This window comes from Stegostoma tigrinum, chromosome 2 (assembly GCF_030684315.1).
Source record: "Stegostoma tigrinum isolate sSteTig4 chromosome 2, sSteTig4.hap1, whole genome shotgun sequence".
In the NCBI taxonomy this organism is placed as follows: domain Eukaryota; kingdom Metazoa; phylum Chordata; class Chondrichthyes; order Orectolobiformes; family Stegostomatidae; genus Stegostoma; species Stegostoma tigrinum.
The window spans coordinates 147,534,845-147,556,982 of NC_081355.1; the positions used below are offsets into that span (position 1 = coordinate 147,534,845).

The 22,138-nt window shown below is 40.9% G+C and overlaps 1 protein-coding gene across 16 annotated transcripts in view; it reads left to right on the forward strand.

Moving 5' to 3' along the window:
* obscnb (obscurin, cytoskeletal calmodulin and titin-interacting RhoGEF b) overlaps window positions 1-22,138 on the forward strand; it is a 760,766-nt gene that overhangs the window by 313,053 nt on the left and 425,575 nt on the right. For 13 of the 16 annotated variants that reach the window (XM_059639939.1, XM_059639947.1, XM_059639941.1 and 10 more), the window contains 5 exons: window positions 3,344-3,610; window positions 4,184-4,450; window positions 12,638-12,904; window positions 14,093-14,359; window positions 16,167-16,433. In XM_059639939.1, coding sequence (XP_059495922.1) covers window positions 3,344-3,610; window positions 4,184-4,450; window positions 12,638-12,904; window positions 14,093-14,359; window positions 16,167-16,433 — 1,335 coding nt within the window. The remainder of the gene's footprint in view (window positions 1-3,343; window positions 3,611-4,183; window positions 4,451-12,637; window positions 12,905-14,092; window positions 14,360-16,166; window positions 16,434-22,138) is intronic. The other 3 variants (XM_059639985.1, XM_059639952.1, XM_059639949.1) reach the window with 3 other exon arrangements.

Below are 22,138 nucleotides of genomic sequence, written 5' to 3' on the forward strand. Positions count from 1 at the left end.
TGCATTGGAAGAAAAATTCTGGTAGTAATCCATTGACATAGTAGCCCCTTCCAACAAAAGCTACCCTTGAATATCATAGGTTATGTCTTTCTATACTTACAGTTAATTCTGTGAACGTGGCAGCTCCTCATTGTCTTTCAGGATTAGATACGAAATGTGATTCAGAAATGGCAAATCCAGGTGAAACATTTGAGTTTAGATCTGAATAGATTTATTTAACTGGCATGACAAGTATATACTTAGTGCATAGAAAATATTCATTGTTTGATTCCAAATTTTTTTAAAAGAAAAGAATACCTCCCAATGAATTGTAATTTGATACCAGAGGGATGGCATTTCTGGATCAGTGGATGCACAATTGATGCTGTTGTCCTTGGCTGGGCCTCAAGCTCAAAGACTTCATACTCCTTTGCTGAAGAGAAAAACAGTAACTTACTTATGATTTTAGAAGGAGGCAGAATTGAGCTGTTCAGGATTGTGTGACCATGAAGTTGGAAGCAGTGGAAAAAAAAATCTCTAGAGAAGATGAGGTGACCAATAGTTCTGCACACAATGGCTTGATATTAGATAATGGGGCAATGATCCAGGAAGAGCTTAGTGGAAGTGTCACAGGGTTGGTGCTGACCCTCCGTTGGACAAAGGTCAGTAAACTAAATGTTAGGACTGCCTTTGTCAATAGATTTGATGACAATTTCGGAGTTAGACCTGAGAGAATGGTATGCAGCAACCTTGTCAACTTGATTTAAGAGGTATACATGCATTAGAAGACATCAACTTTTCTCATGTCAGTCACCTGATTTCTGCGATCACTGAATCATCAAGGCCTTGATCTGATCTGTGACTTGTTTATGCCCTAGTTTCGGTATATATTATCAATGAGCAGGATATATTTATACCCCCTTTACCAAGCCAAGCCATATCCTAGTTTGTGGTTTTAAAGTGTTTTTTTTAGTTTCCGCCACAGATTTTGTTTTCTTTGAATCTGCTTTAAATAGTTAAATTACAATTTGTCCTTTCTCTAGCATTCAATGTGGCTACGAGCTTCAGACATGCACGACATATTGTGATTCAGGTCCTTCCAAGAAAGCATCCAACTTTATTGTTATTCAGCCTTGCTTAACAGTTTCATTGAACTGAACCATTTTTTTCAGCTGTCAGTGTTGCTGAGTTTCATGCAGGGTTTTCTTTTGCAAGGGCTAGCAAACTGTCTTGCTGCACCTTACCAAACTTATCTCAGAAATTACTTAACCAACACAAATAGCACCCCTCTTGTCCAATATAGCCCACTCCTTACACTTGATGTACCCAGAACAACTTACCACTGCTGGAGTGTCCTGAAATGAGCCAGTAACCCTTGGGTTGACAGCATTATTAAAAGAGTGGTGCACCCAGACAGACACTGGCAATCTGCCCTGCATGGTCTTGACGTTTGCCCCAGACATGGCAAAGAAGAAAACTTGTCACTCTGCTTTGTGGGCAGGGTTCTGGTTGTCCTGGTGTTACAAGATATGACATCCTATTCCCAGGGATCAGCTGGTATGACCACAGCCCAGATCTTGCCAGCTTGGTCTAAGGCCGTTACCCAGGTTATTGCTTTCACAGCCATCTGGAGGAATACACAGCAATGTGGGAAGAAGGCCAATGGCCTTCTCTACCTCACCAGCGTATTTGCCACTATCTATTTCCTAATATGCACACTGTCTCTCTGCTGCTTCCACTTCCAACCAAGGTTTATGCTCTACCACTCTCATTATTGCATGAAACATTTTCTCTCACTCATTCTTACCTACCCCAACCCCTGACACCACATTGCATGCTCTCTACCTTGCCTACTCACATGCGCATGGTACCTCCCACCTGCACCAAAAATACAGCTGAAATACAGCTGTGCCATCCACTTTCATCTCCCTTAACATGTGCCCTTTTCATTTCCGGAGGGAAAAGGCCTCCAGTTAGGCAGAAAGTGTCAGGATGAATGATGGGCTGCCCGAATTTTCAGCTCTTTATCCCTTATGAAGAGAGAATCCTGACTGATCACTCCAAGAGGCTGACTAACCATGCCAAAGCCTCTGGACTGTATCGCAGGCTGCCCTTAAGTTACTGTGCCAGGACTGCTGACCCAGTGTTATCTTTTGACTGCCATGATAAGCTTCATGGCACTGTGTGTATGCAAAACATCACATCAGTACAGCAGTACTGTGACCCTGGTATCTCTGGCTGAAGTATCAAAGCAGAAAAAGTAAAGACTAGATGCTGTGAGCATCCAGGTGGGCTCAAAGTGAGTGAGGACTAAGAGAGCAAGTGAACTGGCCAGATATGCAGCCTGGTCCAGTCCAAGTGCTGGAAGCCTACCCCAAGTGCAAATTGCTCTTGCTGCATTACAATGATGGCTGCCGTGTCTCCCGAGATGCATCACTGACTTGCAGAAACATACTAAAAGTAAATCGGAGATGCGTCATGGGTTCTTAGACGCTGAAACATAACAGTGTGGATACTGATGTCTGTAGACATGGTCACCCATGGAGGTCTCGTGCCCATGGAACATATCGTGAGATATTGGTGCCTGGTGTCCAATGTGGAGCTCCTTTGGAGCAAGCTTCAAACTGAAGTCGCCAGGAACCTGTTCTGTCTTGCATGCCTAAAATTCCCAGCATCCTGTTTGAAGTGGGGTGAAAGGTAGAAAACTATATATTAATGAGGCAAGATTTGCAGTTGGTGAGGTTGTTAATAATCAATAATCCCTTATAATAGGCAACTTGCATATGCCTACCTAGAATTTTTCCTTGATGCCTGGAAGCTAGTTGAAAGATGCAGCAAGTTATTCGCAACATTAATAAAGGCCTCGCAGAACTTTGATTCTACCACATTTTTGCCATAGCCCATATTGTTCAGGACCCCCTTAGATTCTGCCCATTAAGACTGCATTCCAGCTTCCTTTGGAAAATTAGCCTATGTAAATTTAAAATTGATTAAAATGAGGTAGGTTCACCTCTGTCTACAATATCGGATGTACAAGTGGATCGACATGGGCCACCTGTTATGTAGCCTGACCTGCATGTTGTTTTGAGAATAGGAATTGATATTATCAAACTGAGGGACTTTTTCTGAAATTGTTAAAAATACTTGAGAAAGAAATTGTTTGTATGTATGTAAAAGTCTAAACTTATATGTGGAAATTCAATTGTATTAAGTTTTAATGTATGTTTGAACATAAGTGCAAGTGTTCATGTTATCGGTCAAATGAATAATGAATACTGTATCATATTCAGTAGAATTGTTTTAAATTTATATCAGCATACTCAGTTACCATTGAACTAAATCAATGCAAATTCCTGTCTCTTAGCCTTGCCTGTACTTTTCAAAAAAAAATTTCATGATCAAGAAATTGAAGAAGATGGTTCTGCCAGTTTGAAATGTGAGGTCACTAAGCCTGATGCAGCAGTGAAATGGAGAAAGGGATCAATATTGCTTCAGCCAAGTAACAAGCATGAAATGAAACAAAAAGAATGCTACGTTGAATTACTCATTCACAATATAAAATTAGAAGATGCTGGAGAATATACCTGTGATTCTGGAGATCAACAAATTACTGCCTCTTTAAAAGTGAAAGGTAGGACAAAGGTCATCAGAGCCTCTTATTCAATCTAAGAAATGTTGCCATTTGTGATTGTTCATGGCTTGACCATCTTTATTTACATTCTGTTCACAAGGCAAACTCGTGATTAACTATAAACAGTAGGCTTTTAATTTTTTCCTTGGATAGAGTTCGTTTTAGGCATTCAGACTGTTATTACACCCCACTTAATTTTCTACGTGATTAACTAAATGGAGAAGGAATGGGATTCAGTGGAAAGTAAAACTGAGTGGGCTGTAAGAAAAGTGGCCAATCTGATCCATTAGTTAACTGGCTTGGCTAACTGGGCTGAAATTGCTACCATAATCCATATTAATCTTAGATTAGAAAGAAAGTCAGAGGAGTCACTATAGATAACAAGGCTGATAGATTATAGTAAACTAAAAAAAAAGAAACTCAAGGGTCAACTTTCATCCTGACTACCTCTGAGGAGAGGTATCAACAGCAGAATTAGAATGAATTTGTTTGAAACTGTGTGGGTGTTTAGAAGTCAGAATTGAATCTTGTCTGAAGTTCATCATCATTGAACTAAATTACTGTCTCTCTTAGCCCTTCCTGTACTTTTCAAACAAGAACTTGAGAACCTGGAGGCTGAAGAAAATAGTACTGCCGTTCTCAGCTGTGTCATTACAAAACCAGATGCCCCTGTGAAATGGAGGAAAGAATCTGTGGTACTTCATCCCAGCGAGAAGCATGAAATGAAACAAAAAGGTTCCTATGTTGAGTTACTTATTCGCAGCCTAAGTGTTCAGGACGCTGGAAACTACATATGCGATACAGGGGATCAACAGACAATGGCAAATCTAAAAGTAAAGGGTAGGCCAATAATTGTTCCTCTTAATGAATGGTTAAATGTCCACTCTATCATAAGATTTCATCCAACAATTTATTCATAGAATCAGTGAAGAATGGCTTCTCCAAACACAGAATATTTCAAATGGAAGATTACAGATAGTAGTGTGCCACTGATAAGTTTATTATCCGTCTGTCAGCAGTGAACATGGGATTGATGGAGAGACAACAAGCAGTTGGGAAACAGAGAGAAATGACATGAGGGAGCTGCTGGGTAGCCTTTTACTGAGGAACTGAGGTCTTGGAGGCAGTCTATCAGAAGTTCCATGTGCTGGTTCTGGTGGGTGAATAAGAAAAAGATTCCAAGGGGAGTCGGAGTAAGAAAGAAGCTCCAAAGTGAGTTGGGTGGTTGGTGCTGAAGAAGGAGGTATCAAGGGATTTTGGAGGACAAGGCACAGCTACAATGAGAATGTGGAAGATGCAATGAAGTTTTCAGAGAAGGGCACCCACAAAGGAGGTTGAAGCAGAAAGGTAGGCTGTAGTGGGGTTTTCGGGCAAGGGGGAGATGACAAGAGACTGGGGAAAGAACCTAAAAAGGGGAGAGAAGGGGAGATTGCAGGAAGAACGGCAGCTGCAAGTTGGAGTGAGGTAAAGGCTACAAAAGAAAAAAGTTTTAAATTAATCAGCAAGAGTACTTACCTAACCAGGGGCCAGGCAAGCTTAAAATCACTGAGATGATGATTTCCTTGCAGATAAATACGTAATCTTTGGAATAAGACTGCATTTTTCAGGATCTCCGAAATGGAGGAAAATGTAGTTAATGCTAATGTAATGAACACTGACAATTGTTAAGTATATAATTTAAGATTGAGATCTGAGATGCTATAAAAAATAGTAATGCCTGGTTGAATCTTCCACTTTGTGCATTTGTGATGCAAATGCAAGATGTGCGACATCACCAGTTGATCAAAGTTGGATTGACATCAATCATTTTGAGAAAAAAAAATCATGTAACTAAGTTTATCAGAGATAATAGGAACTGCAGATGCTGGAGAATCCGAGATAACAAGGTGCAGAGCTGGTTGAACACAGCAATCCAAGCAGCATCTTAGGAACAGGAAAGCTGACGTTTTGGGCCTAGACCCTTCATCAGAAATGGGGGATGGGAGGGGGGTTCTGAAATAAATAGGGAGAGAAGGTGAGGTGGATCGAAGATGGGCAGAGGAGACAGACAAGTCAAAGAGGCGGGAATGGTTATGAGAGAGTTGCAGTGGGAGAGAGATCCCCTGAGGTTTGTATGCAGGGAGGAGGGTAAATTCTTCAGGGTAGGCATCCTTAGAAGAGGCTTTGCGGTGGGTTTAAAATTGTATTAGAGATAATAGGAACTGCAGATGCTGGAGAATATATCCCTGTTTTCTGGTACAAATTTGAATATTGTGGCGATTGAAAATCTAATGTTTTCCTTGTATGTTGTGGCGAATTTGATAATTGTTGAGGGTATTGACAAATTCTTCTAATTCAGCTCTTGCATGAATCCATACGTCAACATAATTAGAGAAGGTACATTTATTCCTTAATTTCTGCACCTAATAAATAAGTTTGTTTGAACAAAGAGGCAGCTCCTGAAAAATCAAAAAGTGACAAAGAGAGTCCACAGAAAAGATAAATACTTAACGCACTGTAGAAAATCTGCACATTGAGCGGTGGAAATTGCAACTTGTTTCAGGGTTCTATATTCTATCCATTAGTGTGACATTTGTTTGAAATATATGAGCATTTAAGTTCACAAAATACATTTCAAACTATTATTGATAATTATTTTGAGATGTATGGAATGTCATAAAATTGTACATCTGCATGTGAATAGGGAATAAATAAAGAATGGGCAGGTGATGATGTCTTGTTTGTACATGATTTTGTGACATTAGTGAAAATTGTAACGTTCTTCAGTTAAAGTTGACAGAAATTAAGACATAAAGTAAAAATTTGTGTGTTTCTTGGTTTGGGGTATATGGACTTGATAAGATGGTCTTCTGTAATCCTCCATTAGGGAATTGAATAGCAGATACACAATGAGTGCAGTCAGTGGTTGCATTAATTAAGTTCAGCAGATTTTCCTTAAGTGAGTCTTTGGAAGGCATGAAAAATAAGGTTTGTGGAAGTTTTTTTCCAGTCCTTAATTATTCTTGGTGGAGTTTATATTTTTGTTGGAGCTGTTGGTTCTGAACTCTACTAGCTTGGTCACCATTGGGCTTCATGTACTTAGATACTTAAAAATATTTAATTGTCCGTTAAAAATTTAATCAAACTACGGGCTTTCCTTGGTACTGGAGACTGCAGCAGTCAAGTAACATGACCAATTATAAAAACTAATATTTCCAAAGTAGTTGCTTACAACAAAACATAGCATTAAACTTTCTCAAGGAGGATAGTGTTTTTAGCTGTACTTGAAACCCAAGTGGCTATGCAGTACACGAGGTGTCTGACTAGGTTGTGGTATGTCATTTTCTTTACTGCAGTTATAAATTGATGAATATTCTGTTTAAAACCCAAGCATTTTGGATTCCTTGGAAGTTCCTTATTGACTACATACTTTAAACTTTGCGGATTCCTAAGTAACAGCATTTTTAAGTAACTTCTAAGGGGGGAATTTATGAATTTTTTAGTTTAGTTTTATTTATTCGTAATGTGTGATGTAGGTGTCGCTGGCTGGCCAGCATTTATTGCCTGTTGCTTGTTGCTGTTGAGAATGTGGTGGTGAGCTGCCTTCTTGAACCACCGTAGCCCACTTGCTGTGAGTTGACCCACAGTGCCATTAGGGTGGGAATTCTACAATTTTGACTCAGCAACAGTGAAAGAACAGTGATATATTTCCGAGTCAGATGGTGAGTGGTTTGGAGGGAATTTTGAAGGTGGTGGTGTTCCCATGTATCTCCTGTCCTTGTCCTTCTAGATGAAGTGGTTGTGGGTTTGGAGGGTAATGTCTGAGGATTTGTGGTGATTTTCTGCAGTGCATCTTGTACGGGCACTTATCCTATTACAGGATAGTTGCGTTCTTGTGCAGCCTCGTGCTATAGAAAATTGCCGTAGAAAATTCCGTTACAGGGAAATCGCTATAATGTACAGGAGAAAGTTCACAGTATCCAAACAGCATCTACTGTTCATCCATAGCGTGACAAACAATTTGCATTAATAAAACATGTGCAAAAGCAGAAATACCTGTAGATAGCACACACTGCTACTACTGAGCGTCAGTGATGAAGGGAGTGGATGCTTGAGATGTAGTGCCAGTCAAGTGGGCTGCTTTGTCCTCAATGGTGTCAAGCTTCTTGAGTGTTGTTGGAGCTGCACCCATCTAGGCAAGTTGGGAATATTCCATCACATTCCTGATTTGTGCCTTGTAGATGGTGCACCATCTTTGGGATTCAGGAGATGAGTTACTTGCTGCAGTATTCCCAATCTCTGACCTGCTCTTGAAGCCACTGTGTTTGTGTGGTGAGTTCAGTTGAGTTTCTGGTCAATGATATCCCCCATGATGTTGATAGTGGGTAACATCATTGAATGTTAGGGGTGGTGGTTAGATTGACTCTTGTTAGCGATGGTCAAAGCCTGGCATTTGTGTAGCATATATGTTGCTAGCCACTTTAAAGCCCAAGCCTGGATATTGTCCAGATCTTGTTTCATTTGAGCATGGACTGCTTCAATATCTGAGGAGTCGCGAATGGTACTGAACATTGTGTAATTGCCAGTGAACATCCCCACTTCTGACATAATGATGGAGGGAAGGTTGTTGATGAAGGACCTGAAGATACTACAATACTACCCTGAGGAACTCCTGCAGAGATATATTGGAGCTGAGATGACTGACCTCCAAAAACTGACTGTTTTCCGATGTGTCAGGTATGACTCGAACCACCGCAGAGCTTGTACCTGACTTGTGCCTTGTAGATGATGGGTAGGCCTTGGGGAATGAGGGTGTGGTTACTTGCTGCAGTATTGTTTCTTATTGGTGGCGGTCATAGCCTGGCATCTGTGTGACAGAAATGTCACTAGCCACTTGTCAGTCCAAGCCTAGATATTGCCCAGGTGCTGTTGCATTTGAACACGGACTGCTTCAGTATCGGAAGAGTTGTAAATGGTGCTGAACATTGTGCAATCATCAGCAAACATCCCCATGCTGATGTTATGATGAATGAAAGGTCATTGATGGAGTAACTAAAATGGTTGGGCCTGGGACACTAGCTTTAGGAGCTCTTGCAGAGATATCCTAGAACCAAGATGACTGACCTCCAGCAACCACATCCATCTTCCTTTGTGTCAGGAATGACCCCTACAGGTGTAGAGTTTGCCCCCTGATATCCGTTGATTCCAGTTTTGCTAGGGCTCCTTGATGCCGCACTTGATTGAATGCAGCCTTCATGTCAAGTGCTGTCAGTGTCATCTCACCTCTGGAATTCAGCTCTTTCGTCCATGTTTGAACCACTGTTGTAATGAGCTCAGGAGCTGAGTGGCCCTGGTGGAAGCCAAACTGGGCATCATTGAGCAGGTTATTGCTGAGCAGGTGCTGCTTGATAGCACTATTAATGTCACCTTCCGTCACTTTACTGATGATTCAGAGTAGACTGATGGGAGTGATAATTGGCCAGGTTGTATTTGTCTTCCTTTTTATGTGCAGGACATTCCTGGGTAATTTTGCACATTGTGGTTTACTGAAGAAATTGTATCACTTGTTAAGCGGAAGAGGGAGGCTAATGTGACAAAGAGACAAGATGGTTCAAATGAGGCGATGGAGAGTTACAGATTAGCCAGGAAGGATTTAAAGAGAGAGTTAAGAAGAGCAAGGAGGGGACATGAGCAGACATTACCAGGTAGAATAAAGGAGAACCCTAAAGCTTTCTATAGGTATGTAAGGAATAAGAAGATGACTAGGATAGGAATAGGGCCAGTCAAAGACAGAAGTGGGAAGTTGTATGTGGACCCTGTGGAGATTGGAGAGGTGCTAAATGATTATTTCTCATCTGTTTTCACTGAGGAACAGGAGAATATTGTAGAGGAGATGACTGAGTTATGGGCTACGAGAATCGAAAGGATTGAGGTTAGTAAGGAGGAGGTGTTATCAATTCTAGAAGGTGTAAAGGTAGATAAATCCCCGGGCCAGATGGGATTTTTCCGAGGATTGTCTGGGAAGCTAGGGAGGAGGTGGCGGAGCCTTTGGCCTTGATCTTTGAGTCCTCATTGTCTACAGGTTTAGTACCAGAGGACTGGAGGATTGCAAATGTTATGCCCTTATTCAAGAAGGCCAGTAGAGATGACCCAGGTAATTATAGACCTGTGAGCCTTACGTCTGTTGTAGGAAAAATTTTGGAAAGGATTATAAGAGATAGGATTTATAATCATCTATCAAGCAACAATTTGATTGGAGATAGCATGGATTCGTCAAGGGCAGGTCGTGTCTCACAAACCTCATTGAGTTTTTTGAGAAGGTGACCAAGCATGTGGATGAGGGAAGGGCAGTTGACGTGGTGTACATGGCCGTCAGTAAAGCCTTTGATAAGGTTCAACATGGTCGGCTATTGGAGAAAATACAGAGGCACGGGATTGAGGGAGATTTAGCAGTTTGGATTAGAAACTGGCTTTCTGTAAGAAGGCAACGAGTGGTAGTTGATGGAAAACATTCAGCCTGGAGTCAGGTCACTAGTGGTGTGCCTCTGTTTGGACCACTGTTGTTTGTCATTTTTATAAATGGCTTGGACGCAGGCCTAGGTGGATGGGTTAGTAAGTTTGCAGATGACACTAAAGTCGGTGGAGTGGTGGACAGTGTGGAAGAATGTTGCAGGCTGCAGGGAGACTTGGATATACTGCAAAATTGGGCTGAAAGGTGGCAAATGGAGTTCAATGTGGATAAATGTGAGGTGATTCACTTTGGGAGGAATAATAGGAAGGCAGAATACTGGGTCAATGGAAAGATTCTTGGTAGTGTGGATGTGCAGAGGGATCTTGGTGTCCATGTACATGGATCCCTGAAAGTTGCCACCCAGGTTGATAGTGCTGTCAAGAAAGCTTACGGTGTGTTAGGTTTTATTGGTTGAGAGATTGAGTTCCAGAGCCGTGATGCCATGCTGCAACTGTAGAAAACACCAGTGCGGCTTCATTTGGAATATTGCGTGCAGTTCTGGTCGCCCCATTACGGGAAGGCAGTGGGAGCATTGGAAAAGGTGCAGAGGAGATTTACCAGGATGTTGCCTAGTCTGGATATGAAGAAAGGCTGAGGGACTTGGGTCTGTTCTCATTGGAGAGAAGGAGGCTAAGAGGGGATTTAGTAGAGACATACAAGATGATCAGAGGATTAGATAGGGTGGACAATGAGAGTCTTTTTCCGAGGATGGTGACTTCAGCTTGTACAACGGGGCATTGCTACAAATTGAGGGGTGATAGATTTAAGACATGTCAGAGGCAGGTTCTTTACTCAGAGAGTGGTAAGGGCGTGGAACGCCCTGCCTGCCAATTTAGTTAACTCAGCCTCATTAGGGGCATTTAAACAGTCCTTGGATAAGCATATGGATGATGACGGGATAGTGTAGTGGGATGGGCTTAGATTAGTTCACAGGAGGGCGCAACATTGAGGGCCGAAGGGCCTGTTCTGCGCTGTATTGTTCTATGTTCTATTGTCGGGTAGATGCCAGGGGAGTTGCAAGTTCCGGAGCATGGGCCTTCAGTATTATTTCCAGAATGTTTTCAGGCCCCACAACCTTTGCAGTTTTCATTGTCTCCAACTGTTTCTTGAGATCATGTGGAATGGTACCTATAATGCTGGGAACCACTGGAAGAGGCTGAGATGGATCATTCCCTCGTCACTTCCAGCTGAAAATTACTGCGAAAGCTTCAACCTTATCTTTTGCACTGATGTGCTGGGCTCTTCCATCATTTGAGATCAGGATATTTGTGAAGCTTCCTCCTCCAATGAGTTGTTTAATTGCCCACCACCATTCATGACTGAATGTGGCATGACTGCAGAGATTAGATCTGATCTCTTGGTTGTGTGATTACTCAGCTCTGTCTATCACTTGCTGCTTATGGTGTCTGGCATGCAACTAGCCCTGTTAGATGGCTTCGCCAGGGTGACTCCTTATATTCAGGTATGCCTGATGTTGCTCCTGGCATACCCTCGTGCATTCTCCATTGAACCAGGATTGATCCCAGGCTTGATGATAATCGTTGATATTGATGAACAGTTGAGTATTACTGATTCGCATGATGTTGAGTTTCTTTGCCTTGAATTTTATTCTCCATATCTCAAATCATTTACAAAGATTATTTGCTTCTTTGGTAATTGCTCTGAAGACCAGACAGTCATCTGCAAAATGCCTGATATGGCTTGATATTTCACCTTCAGTACCATATATAATGAGCAAAAGCAATTAGAAGCCCAGGATGTGAGTTATGGTATCTTAAGATTAGTTTCCAGTTTGTAGCTTCAGTATTCACTCTGACACTGTTGCCTTTAGATAAAGTCAAAAATCACCAAACACTAGGATAAAGTCCAGCAGGTTTATTTGAAATCACAAGCTTTTGAAGCGCTGCCCCTTCGTCAGGCACCTGTGATTTTTGACTTTGTCCGCCACAGTCCAATCACCAGCACCTCCACATCATGGCATTCTCCTAAAAAATTATGTTATTGATGTTTCCTCAGACTACCTAATGATCTAGTTCTTACAGTAGCAATGTGTGTGCCACATAACTGAAAGCCTTTGAAATATCCAAAATAGCTCAATATTGGATTATGTCCTTGTCAACGTTATAGATCAGATTGGGATAGTCAGGACAGTTTGTGATTCTGTTGATCAACTTTAAGAAACACATGCTGTCAATAAGGATGTCATTGCCCTTCATGATGTCTTATTGGCTGACTAATAATCTTAGCAATTTACAATAAACACTAGTAAGTGAAATAGATTGGTAGGTTGCTGGATTGGTAGGGGATTCTTTCTTGGAAATTCAAGAGCAGAGTAATTTGATCCAATAGTTCTACAGACAACAGCTTCTCTTAGACCGAGTCTATTTTTAAGAGTGTCAGTATAACTCTGATGTGGATTGACTTCCTCAAACAACTTTTTTGAAGTCAACTAATTTTGAAATTTGGTGGTGCCCAGAAATCAAATTTGAATCCTGGTTAAAGTTCATCACGATGAACTAAACTACTGTTTCTTTTAGCCCTTCCTGTGAATTTCAAACAAGAGCTACAGAGCCTGGAAGCTGAAGAAGATAGTACTGCTATTCTGAACTGTGAGATTTCAAAACCTGACGTCCCAGTGGAATGGAGAAAAGAATCAGTGGTACTTCAGCCCAGTAAGAAGCATGAAATGAAGCAAAAGGGTTGCTATGTTGAATTACTTATTCATAGCGTAAATGCTCAAGATGCTGGAAAGTATACATGCGATACAGGAGATCAACAGACAGTTGCATTCCTAAAAGTAAAGGGTAGGCTAATAATCATTACCCTTAATAAATGGTTAATTGTCCATCTAGTCATAAGATTTCATCCACCATTTTGTCCATTGTAGTTGGCAATATTGAACCCTTGTTCAAATGTTGTCTTTTTATGTCAGACTATGTCTATGTAGAAAGTCAGCACATTTTGGGAATCTGCTACATGTTTTCTAGTTCATGATCTGTATTTTATGCATGCAGTGATTTTTTTTTTAAAGCTGTTAGTATTATAATTTGCAAACTATATTCTGAACTGTATTGGAACTTATTCTGAGAAAACTGGAGTTACAATGAATGGTGTAACTGTTTGTGATACCGTGATAAGGACTAAATTAAGAATGACTAAGAGATTGGTTGTCCTGTTAGATACCGTTAATTTATATCATTACGTGATGTTAGTGGGAATTGTGACATTCTTGAATTCAAATTGTCAAAAGTTAAGACACTGAAATAATTACGCTAACATCCAAGAGTAATTTGAATTCTAGCAGTTAACAACAAACCTTGGAACAAGGGAACTTTTTCACAGAGAGAATGGTGTGCATACTTAAACGAGCTGCCAGAGAAAGTGGTGGAGGTGGGTGTAATTGCAACATTTAAAAGACATTTGGACAGGTACACGGATGGGAAAGGTTTAGAGGGATATGGGCCAAATAGAGGTAAAAGAGAATTCCAAGATAATAAAATGTGAGGCTGGATGAACACAGCAGGCCAAGCAGCATCTCAGGAGCACAAAAGCTGACGTTTCGGGCCTAGACCCTTCATCAGAGAGCAAAAGAGACTTGTTCAGTTTAGGCAACTTGGTTGGCATGGATGAAATGACCAAAGGGCCTGTTTCTGTGCTGTACATTTCTATGACTGTGTCTCTAAATCCACCTGTTGATGAATGGCAATGGAACTCTGATAGGCTCTCTGATGAAGGGTCTAGGCCCGAAATGTCAGCTTTTGTGCTCCTGAGATGCTGTTTGGCCTGCTATGTTCATCCAGCTTCACACTTTATTATCTTGGATTCTCCAGCATCTGCAGTTCCCATTATATCTGAACTCTGATAGCTAAAGGCTTTCTCAAGCATTATTTTTGAAATGAGCTCATTTAAAAGCTTGTAAAACAGAATCCAAAAATAAATTTTGAATCCTAGCTGATGTTCGTCACCATGAACTAAATTATTATCTTTTCTAGCTCTTCCTGTACTTTTTAAACAAGAACTTCAGAATCAGGAAGCTGAAGAAGATAGTACTGCCATTCTGAACTGTGAGATTACAAAACCGAATGCCCCGGTGGAATGGAGAAAAGGATCTGTGCTACTTCATCCCAGTGAGAAGCATGAAATGAAGCAAAACGGTTCCTGTGTTGAGTTACTTATTCATAACTTAAAAGCTGAAGATGCTGGACGATATATATGTGATACAGGGGATCAACAGACAATGGCGATTCTAAAAGTAAAGGGTAGGCCAAAAGCTATGACACTTCATGAATAATTTATTCTGTATCTGTTCTTCTTCTTTCTTCAACTGTACTATCCATAATTATTAGCATTAGAAAGACTGTGTATTATGTTTCTTTTAGCACCAAATAAGTTGTGAAAATCAGCACACTTTGGGAAATTGAAAGTGCGATCTCTATATTATAGTCTGAGTTTCTACCTGTTAGTATAACATTACTTTGAAATTTAAAGGAAAATGTATTCTGTGCTGAATTGAACTTTTTGTAGAGTAATGCAGAGAAGCCTGAAATTACATGGAAATAGAGGAAGAATTTTCTGAGATCTTTAGAGGTGAAGGAAATCAAGAAAAGTGGAAAAATGCATTTGGTTAAATGTTATAACATGTTCCTGCCTCTTTCTTTTTTATCAATGGGATGGTTGGTAGCATTCAGGAACTCACACCACAAAGGCAGAAATGCATTTGAAATATTAAGGAGTCAAATGAAGGATATCTTCCTAGTGTAACCCTGCTTTCCAAGTGGGATAAGCATAAGCATAGGGAAGTGGAGTTGAAATGCCCATCAGCCATGATTTAAATGGCGGAGTGGACCTGACGGGCCGAATGGCCTTACTTCCACTCCTATGTCTTATGGTCTCTAACGTGGCTGTTAGGAGAAGCTGATAGCACAACAGGAGATACTGCTTTGATTAATCTGACAGGTTGTTACACTGAAGGGGTGGAAAACTGCCCAGCTAGAGGCTTCTGTCAGTGTGTTTTGAATAGTAATTGCTAGCTCCATGGAAGGCACTTCACTTTGAGTACTTTACCTGCTTCAAGTTGCAGTTCCCTCCTACCAACCTTCAAAGAGACATGACAACTGGAAATGAGGCTACAGCATTCTCTCCTGTGGAGTGTCTAGGGCAGGATGCTTTCCACTATGACATGATTCTGCAGAAGGAGTATCAGCTACCATCTCCATAGTCACATGCCCCTTCACAGTGACTGAGGTGTCGGTTGAAGGAGAAAAGATCCTCACAGAAGGTGTACAAATGGAGGATCAATTGTCCCAATATATGCAAGCTCAAGAGGCTCAGGCTATCACAACAGGTTACCACTGACATCTGCTTCCTCATGATCCAAGAATGATTTTACTGTGGAGCAAATAGCTATGCATAGCCGGTTTTTAACAAGGTACCAAACTCAGAGGCCCAGCTTGGCTGCCTCCAACAACCTTGTGTCTCTGAATCTTATCAAGTCATGTTATCTCTTTTTTTTTAATTCGACATCATTCCTTTTGATATTGTGGGTGTAGCATTTTGCTTGCTTTCTCTAATTTGAGCAGGAAGTGCAAAAGCTGACTTCTGTTTGCCCTTGCAAAGAGCCTGCCACTCCAGTGAATAGGTTTGTGACCTGAAAATTGTTGCAACATCCAGGAAAACATGTTAAGTTGATAAAATTTCACATGGAGTTTCTGCATCTGATACTTAATGGAGACTTAATGAAAATTGGTAGAAGACATGTTATACATGTTGTCATGGTGTATGATTTTGTAGCATTCTATATTGTTATAGAAAGTTATGGTATTATGATAGAAATAATCAACACAAAAGGCAATCAGTTCAGGGCATTGAACAATCAGTTCTAAGGTCAACAGCATGAGAATGAGGTCTGTTGATTGAGGAATGGTAGCAGAATGCCAAAACTGAGAACCTTCTTCAAACACTGTTGTTTTAGTAAACTTGTTTGAAATGGTATTGATACTCATAAATCAATTAGAATTTAATTGAAGTAATCTAGTTTATTGTGAATTAAATTGCTGTCTTTCTTAGCTCTTCCTGTGCTTTTCAAACGAGAGCTTCAGAATAAAGAAGCTGAAGAGGGCTGTATGGCCATTCTGCATTGTGAGATTTCGAAATCGGATGCTCCAGTAGAATGGAGGAAAGGATCTGTGGTACTTTACCCCAGTGAGAAGCATGAAATGAAGCAAATGGGTTCATGTGTTGAATTGCTTATTCATAACCTAAAAGTTGAAGATGCTGGAAAGTACACATGTGATTCAGGAGATCAAAAGACAACTGCATCTTTAAATGTGAAGGGTAGGTCAATAATTGTTATTCAGTGATTAAACGTTTCAAAGTGTTCATCATCACTTCAGATCATTGAGCTAGACATTATATCAGTCATCTTTATTATATGTAAGGGCTGAGCTATGCATAGTTCTTTGAGAATTCTGTATTTTGCTGTGTGGTTTTGACAATTGTTTAGGCACTTTGGGTGGAGGAAAATACAGTTAATTTTCCCCTTTAAAGGTAACAAATCTGTGGAATGGCTGTTCTATTTACTCTAAGCCTGTCTTGAGAGGCCTGAGTAACTTCGTATTTTTTTAAAAAATATTTTCTAATCAATCTGTTCAGATGTGTTATTACACACCTCTGGAGCAGGTAAGACTTGAATTTGGGCTTCCTGTTCTAGGGCAATGACACTACCACTACACCACAAGAGCTTATAATTTTGTGTTTTTACTTCATTTGAACATTAACTATGGATGCTAATTGCCCCCCACCTTTGCAGCAGCTCACTAGGTTGCCCAAAGGTTGGATGTTTACTGGCTTTTACGCTGAGCTACATTTTCAAGAAGAAACTTGAAAGATAATCTTACTGCTTTTAGCACAAATAAGTTTTTTTCTATCATATTTTCAACAGTATTCACTCTAGAAAACGACAATGTTGTCGAGGAGAATACTGAGATACAGGCTACTAGACTAAGTGGGATTGAGGTTCACAAGGAAGAGGTATTAGAAATCCTACAGAGGATGAAGATAGATAAGTCCCCTGGGCCGGATGGGATTTACCCTAGGATCCTCTGGGAAGCCAGCGAGGAGATTGCCAAGCCTTTGGCATTGATCTTCAACTCGTCATTGTCTACAAGAATAGTGCCAGATGACTGGAGGATAGCAAATGTAGTTCCCCTGTTCAAGAAGGGGAGTAGAGACAACGCTGGTAATTATAGACCAGTGAGCCTTACCTCAGTTGTTGGTAAAGTGTTGGAAAAGGTTATATGGGACAGGATTTATAATCATCTAGAAAAGAATAAAATGATTAGGGAGAGTCAGCACAGTTTTGTGAAGGGAAGGTCGTGCCTAACGAACCTTATTGAGTTCTTCGAGAAGGTGACCACACAGGTAGATGAGACTAAACTGGTTGATATGGTGTATATGGATTTCAGCAAGGCGTTCGATAAGGTTCCCCACAATAGGCTATTGTACAAAATGCGGAGGAATGGGATTGTGGGAGATATAGCAGTTTGGATCGGAAATTGGCTTGCTGAAAGAAGAGGGTGGTAGTTGATGGGAAATGTTCATCCTGGAGACCAGTTACTAGTGGTGTACCACAAGGGTCGGTGTTGGGTCCACTGCTGTTGGTCATTTTTATAAATGACCTGGATGAGGAAGAAGGATGGGTTAGTAAATTTGCAGATGACACTAAGGTCAGTGGAGTTGTGGATAGTGATGAAGGAAGCTGTAGATTGCAGAGAGACATAGATAAGCTGCAGAGCTGGGCTGAGAGGTGGCAAATGGCGTTTAATGCAGACAAGTGTGAGGTGATGCACTTTGGTAGGAGTAACCGGAAGGCAAAGTACAGGGCTAATGGTAAGATTCTTGGTAGTGTAGATGAGCAGAGAGATCTCGGTGTCCATGTACACAGATCCTTGAAAGCTGCCACCCAGGTTGACAGGGCTGTTAAGAAGGCATACAGTGTTTTAACTTTTATTAATAGAGGGATCTAGTTCCAGAACCAAGAGGTTATGCTGCAGCTGTACCAGACTCTGGTGCGGCCGCACTTGGAGTATTGCGTATAGTTCTAGTCACCACTTTATAAGAAGGATGTGGAAGCTTTGGAAAGGGTGCAGAGGAGATTTACTAAGATGTTGCCTGGTATGGAGGGAAGGTCTTACGAGGAAAGGCTGAGGGACTTGAGGCTGTTTTTCATTAGAGAGAAGAAGGTTGAGAGGTGACTTAATTGAAACATATAAAATAATCAGGGTCAGATAGGGTGGATAGGGAGAGCCTTTTTCCTAGGATGGTGACGGCAAGCACAAGGGGGCATAGCTTTAAATTGAGGGGTGAAAGATATAGGACAGATGTAAGAGGTAGTTTCTTTATTCAGAGAGTAGTAAGGCAATGGAACGCTTTGCCTGCAACAGTAGGAGATTTGCCAACTTTAGGTACATTTAAGTCGTCATTGGATAAGCATATGGACCTACATGGAATAGTGTAGGTTAGATGGGCTTCAGATCGGTATGACAGGTCGGCACAACATCGAGGGCCGAAGGGCCTGTACTGTGCTGTAATGTTCTATGGTGAAAGGCGCATATACAGCTACTTGGGAACAAACGCTTTGTTAACTTTGTAAGGTGCGCAAGTTTTCAAGTAACAAACTTGTGTAGTTTTGAAGTATATAATTTTTTGTTCAGCTCCCCAGCTTATCTTTGGAAAGTGAAAGTCTCTAACGGACAAACCTTCAGCACAGTACAGTATGTTTATATGTAGCTGACAACAAAGCAGATATTGCAGATGGATCACTGCTTTAATGCAAGTCATCCAGGAAATTATAAGACTGAAGTGTGTAAGGTTAGCTACTGATAGACTTGTACCTGTTGACTGAGTCGTGCTCAGTTCTTTTGCAGGAGCTGCTCTGTGTCACCCATTGCCACTTGCTGGTGAATTCTTTTCCAACAGCTAAATACTCATTCTTTTCTATTTGTAAATCCCTAAAGGAACCAAGGTGTTGGGCAATTTGTTACTCAGCTAGACAAACTGAATAAGGTCATTCTCATGCACGCTGCTCTACTGTCCAGTTTTCTGGATAACACCACATTAACTGACTTCTGCTATAATGTCTGTTTTCCTTAGTTCAGGAGACCTCCTCCCCTTTTTCCCCAGAGAAGAGGATCTCCACCTTTCCTGAGTAAACTAGAGGAGAACCTGCAGGAAGATGTCACTGAACTGTGGAGCCATCCAGAATCTTTCTTTCTTTTGCCATGCTAACAAGCATCTTATTATTCTAGCCTTCACCATGACTGCTTTGCTGACGAATAAGCCTTTTCCCATGGGCAGGTCTGGACTGCATGGTGATTTTCAGGAAGACATGTGACAGGAATGACTTTCTTCAGGAAAGGCTTGCTTCAGTGAAGTCATAAAAAGTTTGAGCCCGGAAAGGTTTCAGCTGCATTCCGTGAATACTGGCAACACTTTAGAAAGGGTGACAGTATCTCAATTAACACTTTATGGGAAGGTGATGTCCTAATGGTATTATTACTGGACTGTAGGTAATGTTCAGGAGACCTGTATTCAAATCCTGCCATGACAGATGGTGGAGTTTGAATTCAATTAAAATCTAGAATTAAGAGTCTAATGATGATCATGAATCCATCTGATTCACTAATGCCCAATAGGGAAGGGAACTGCCAATCATACTTTGTCTGGCCTACTTGTGACTCCAGACTCTCAGCAATGATGTGGTTGACTCTTAACTACCTTCTGGGAAATTACGGTTAGGCAATAAATGTTAGCCTAGCCAGTGATTCTGTCATCCTATGAATGGACAAAAAAACTAGCCAATCCTGTAGCTATTCCCAGAAATGTTGTCTTCATCCTCAGAATACACAGACACCCTCAAACTGCTTTGGCAGCTAATTGGCCAGCTGTTGAAAAACAACGGTGCAGGCAGGAATCAAGCTGCAGGCATCATCACCACCAGTCTATGCACCCCTCCATCACACATTAGTTCCCCTTGTGAATTTCCAGGTGGTGTGAGTAAAGTGTGAATAGCTGAATAACAGGTGAAGTGATGACCTATAATCCAATTAAACTAGGCAGACAGATAATTACAAAAAATTAAAAATAAGATAGTGCTGGAGACAAACTAAATGAATGGAATAACTCTCTTGCTTACCTGCAGAGACATATTATTCAACACTCTGCTCACCAGTTGTGTGATCTTTTGATCTGTTTGCCTTTGATTTCTCTGCCAATAAGTTCTGTATCTGTGTGCTCTGCCCTCTCACCTGATGAAGGAGCTGTGCTCTGACAGCTTGTGATTTCAAATAAACCAGTTGGACTATAATCTGGTGATTTCTGACATTGTCCACCCCAGTCCAATACCAGCATCTCCACATCAAGAGAAAGTGTGATCAGCTGCCTGTGGTATTCAAGTTCTGGATCATTGTTGAGCCCCCTGTCATCGTCATTCTGCCATTATTGACCAGAAACCTAACTGACACAGTCATCTCGATATTGCAGGCATTCTTCTTTCAGTGACACAACCCTTGAATCTTCAGAAGTAAAAAAAAAAAATCAAAAGAAATATGGGTGCTACAAATCAGGAACAAAACAAAGTTGCTGGGAAAACTCAGCCGGTCTAGCATCATCTGTGAAGAAAAAAACAGAGTTAACGTTCTGGGTCCAGTGACCCTTTCTCATAACTGCTGGAATATGATAGAACACTCTCTCTATTTACTCGGATGCATGTAGCTTTAACAACACTGAAAACATCAACAGCCTCCAGGATAAAGGAGCTTTCTTAATCAGATCCATATTCACCACTGTAAAACTTTATTGCCACCACATGTATTGTCCGCTGTAGATCTACTATTCACTGTCCAGGCACAACAAAAATTTACCTTCATCTGCAGTAAGCCAACCCAAACTTGCACTATGTACCACCAAGGGCAGGAGGTACATGTGAATGCCAGCACCTTAAGTTCTCCTCCAAGCACACCGCATCCTGAATTGTAAATATGTTGCCACATCTTTTGGTATTGCTGGAAAATGTCACATTCTATCAAAAGCTTTTTGTCTTGCATTCATCAGGACAAATGACAAGAAAACGAATTCAGGGAAAACCAATATTTTTACTAAGGGGCAGGAAATTACTGACTACTTGACAAGTGGATTCTGTTTAGAATGGGTGTTGCCAACAGAAATGCACCCATAAATGCTGATTGACAATTAACTGCCAGGATTTGTTTGATTTTTTTTTAAATCCAAACAGGCTGACTCTGTTTAGTTAAGGCATTGCCATTATTTTATCATTATTAGGTTGAAATCCTAGAGTTTGCTGTCTAATAGCACATAGGAGTAATTTAATGACACAGACTGCATTGTTTCAAAATGGCACCTCACCATCACATTCTCAAAAGCAAGTAGAGATGGGCAGTAATACCATTCTTGTCAATGACATCCACATACTATGAATGAATAATGAATGTCATCAGACTTTTGTGAAAACCTGCATTTCCTTTAGGAAGTGAAAGCCACCATCCTTGTTCTGTGTTGACTGCATGGATTGAAAATTGTAGATTTTTAATCTTCCAGCGTTGAAGTTTTATAAAATCCACACAGCTTTATTGAACCTTCAAGAAGATACACCACTGTTTTTTGTGTTTTGAATTTGGAATACGTGACAAATGGCAACCTTGCCAGTATTGCTCACATCCTGGATTTTTTAAAAAAAGAAGATAGTGGTCCAGATCATCTGGACCCCTGATCGTAAGAGACCACATACGTGATCCAAGATGTGTGTTGTGATGTTGCATTAAACTGACTGACATCCATGGGAATTGCCTGGGAATTTGAACATCTGATAAGACCCCTGCCTATCAGGATGATCCTCAAAAGCCTCCTAACTCTAACATGTTAGAGAGGTTCTTGAATAACTATAGTACTGACTTCCTAAGCACTCACATTAGTGCCCATCTCACCCACTTCATTCTTCAGTCCATCCATCCACTAACCCACAT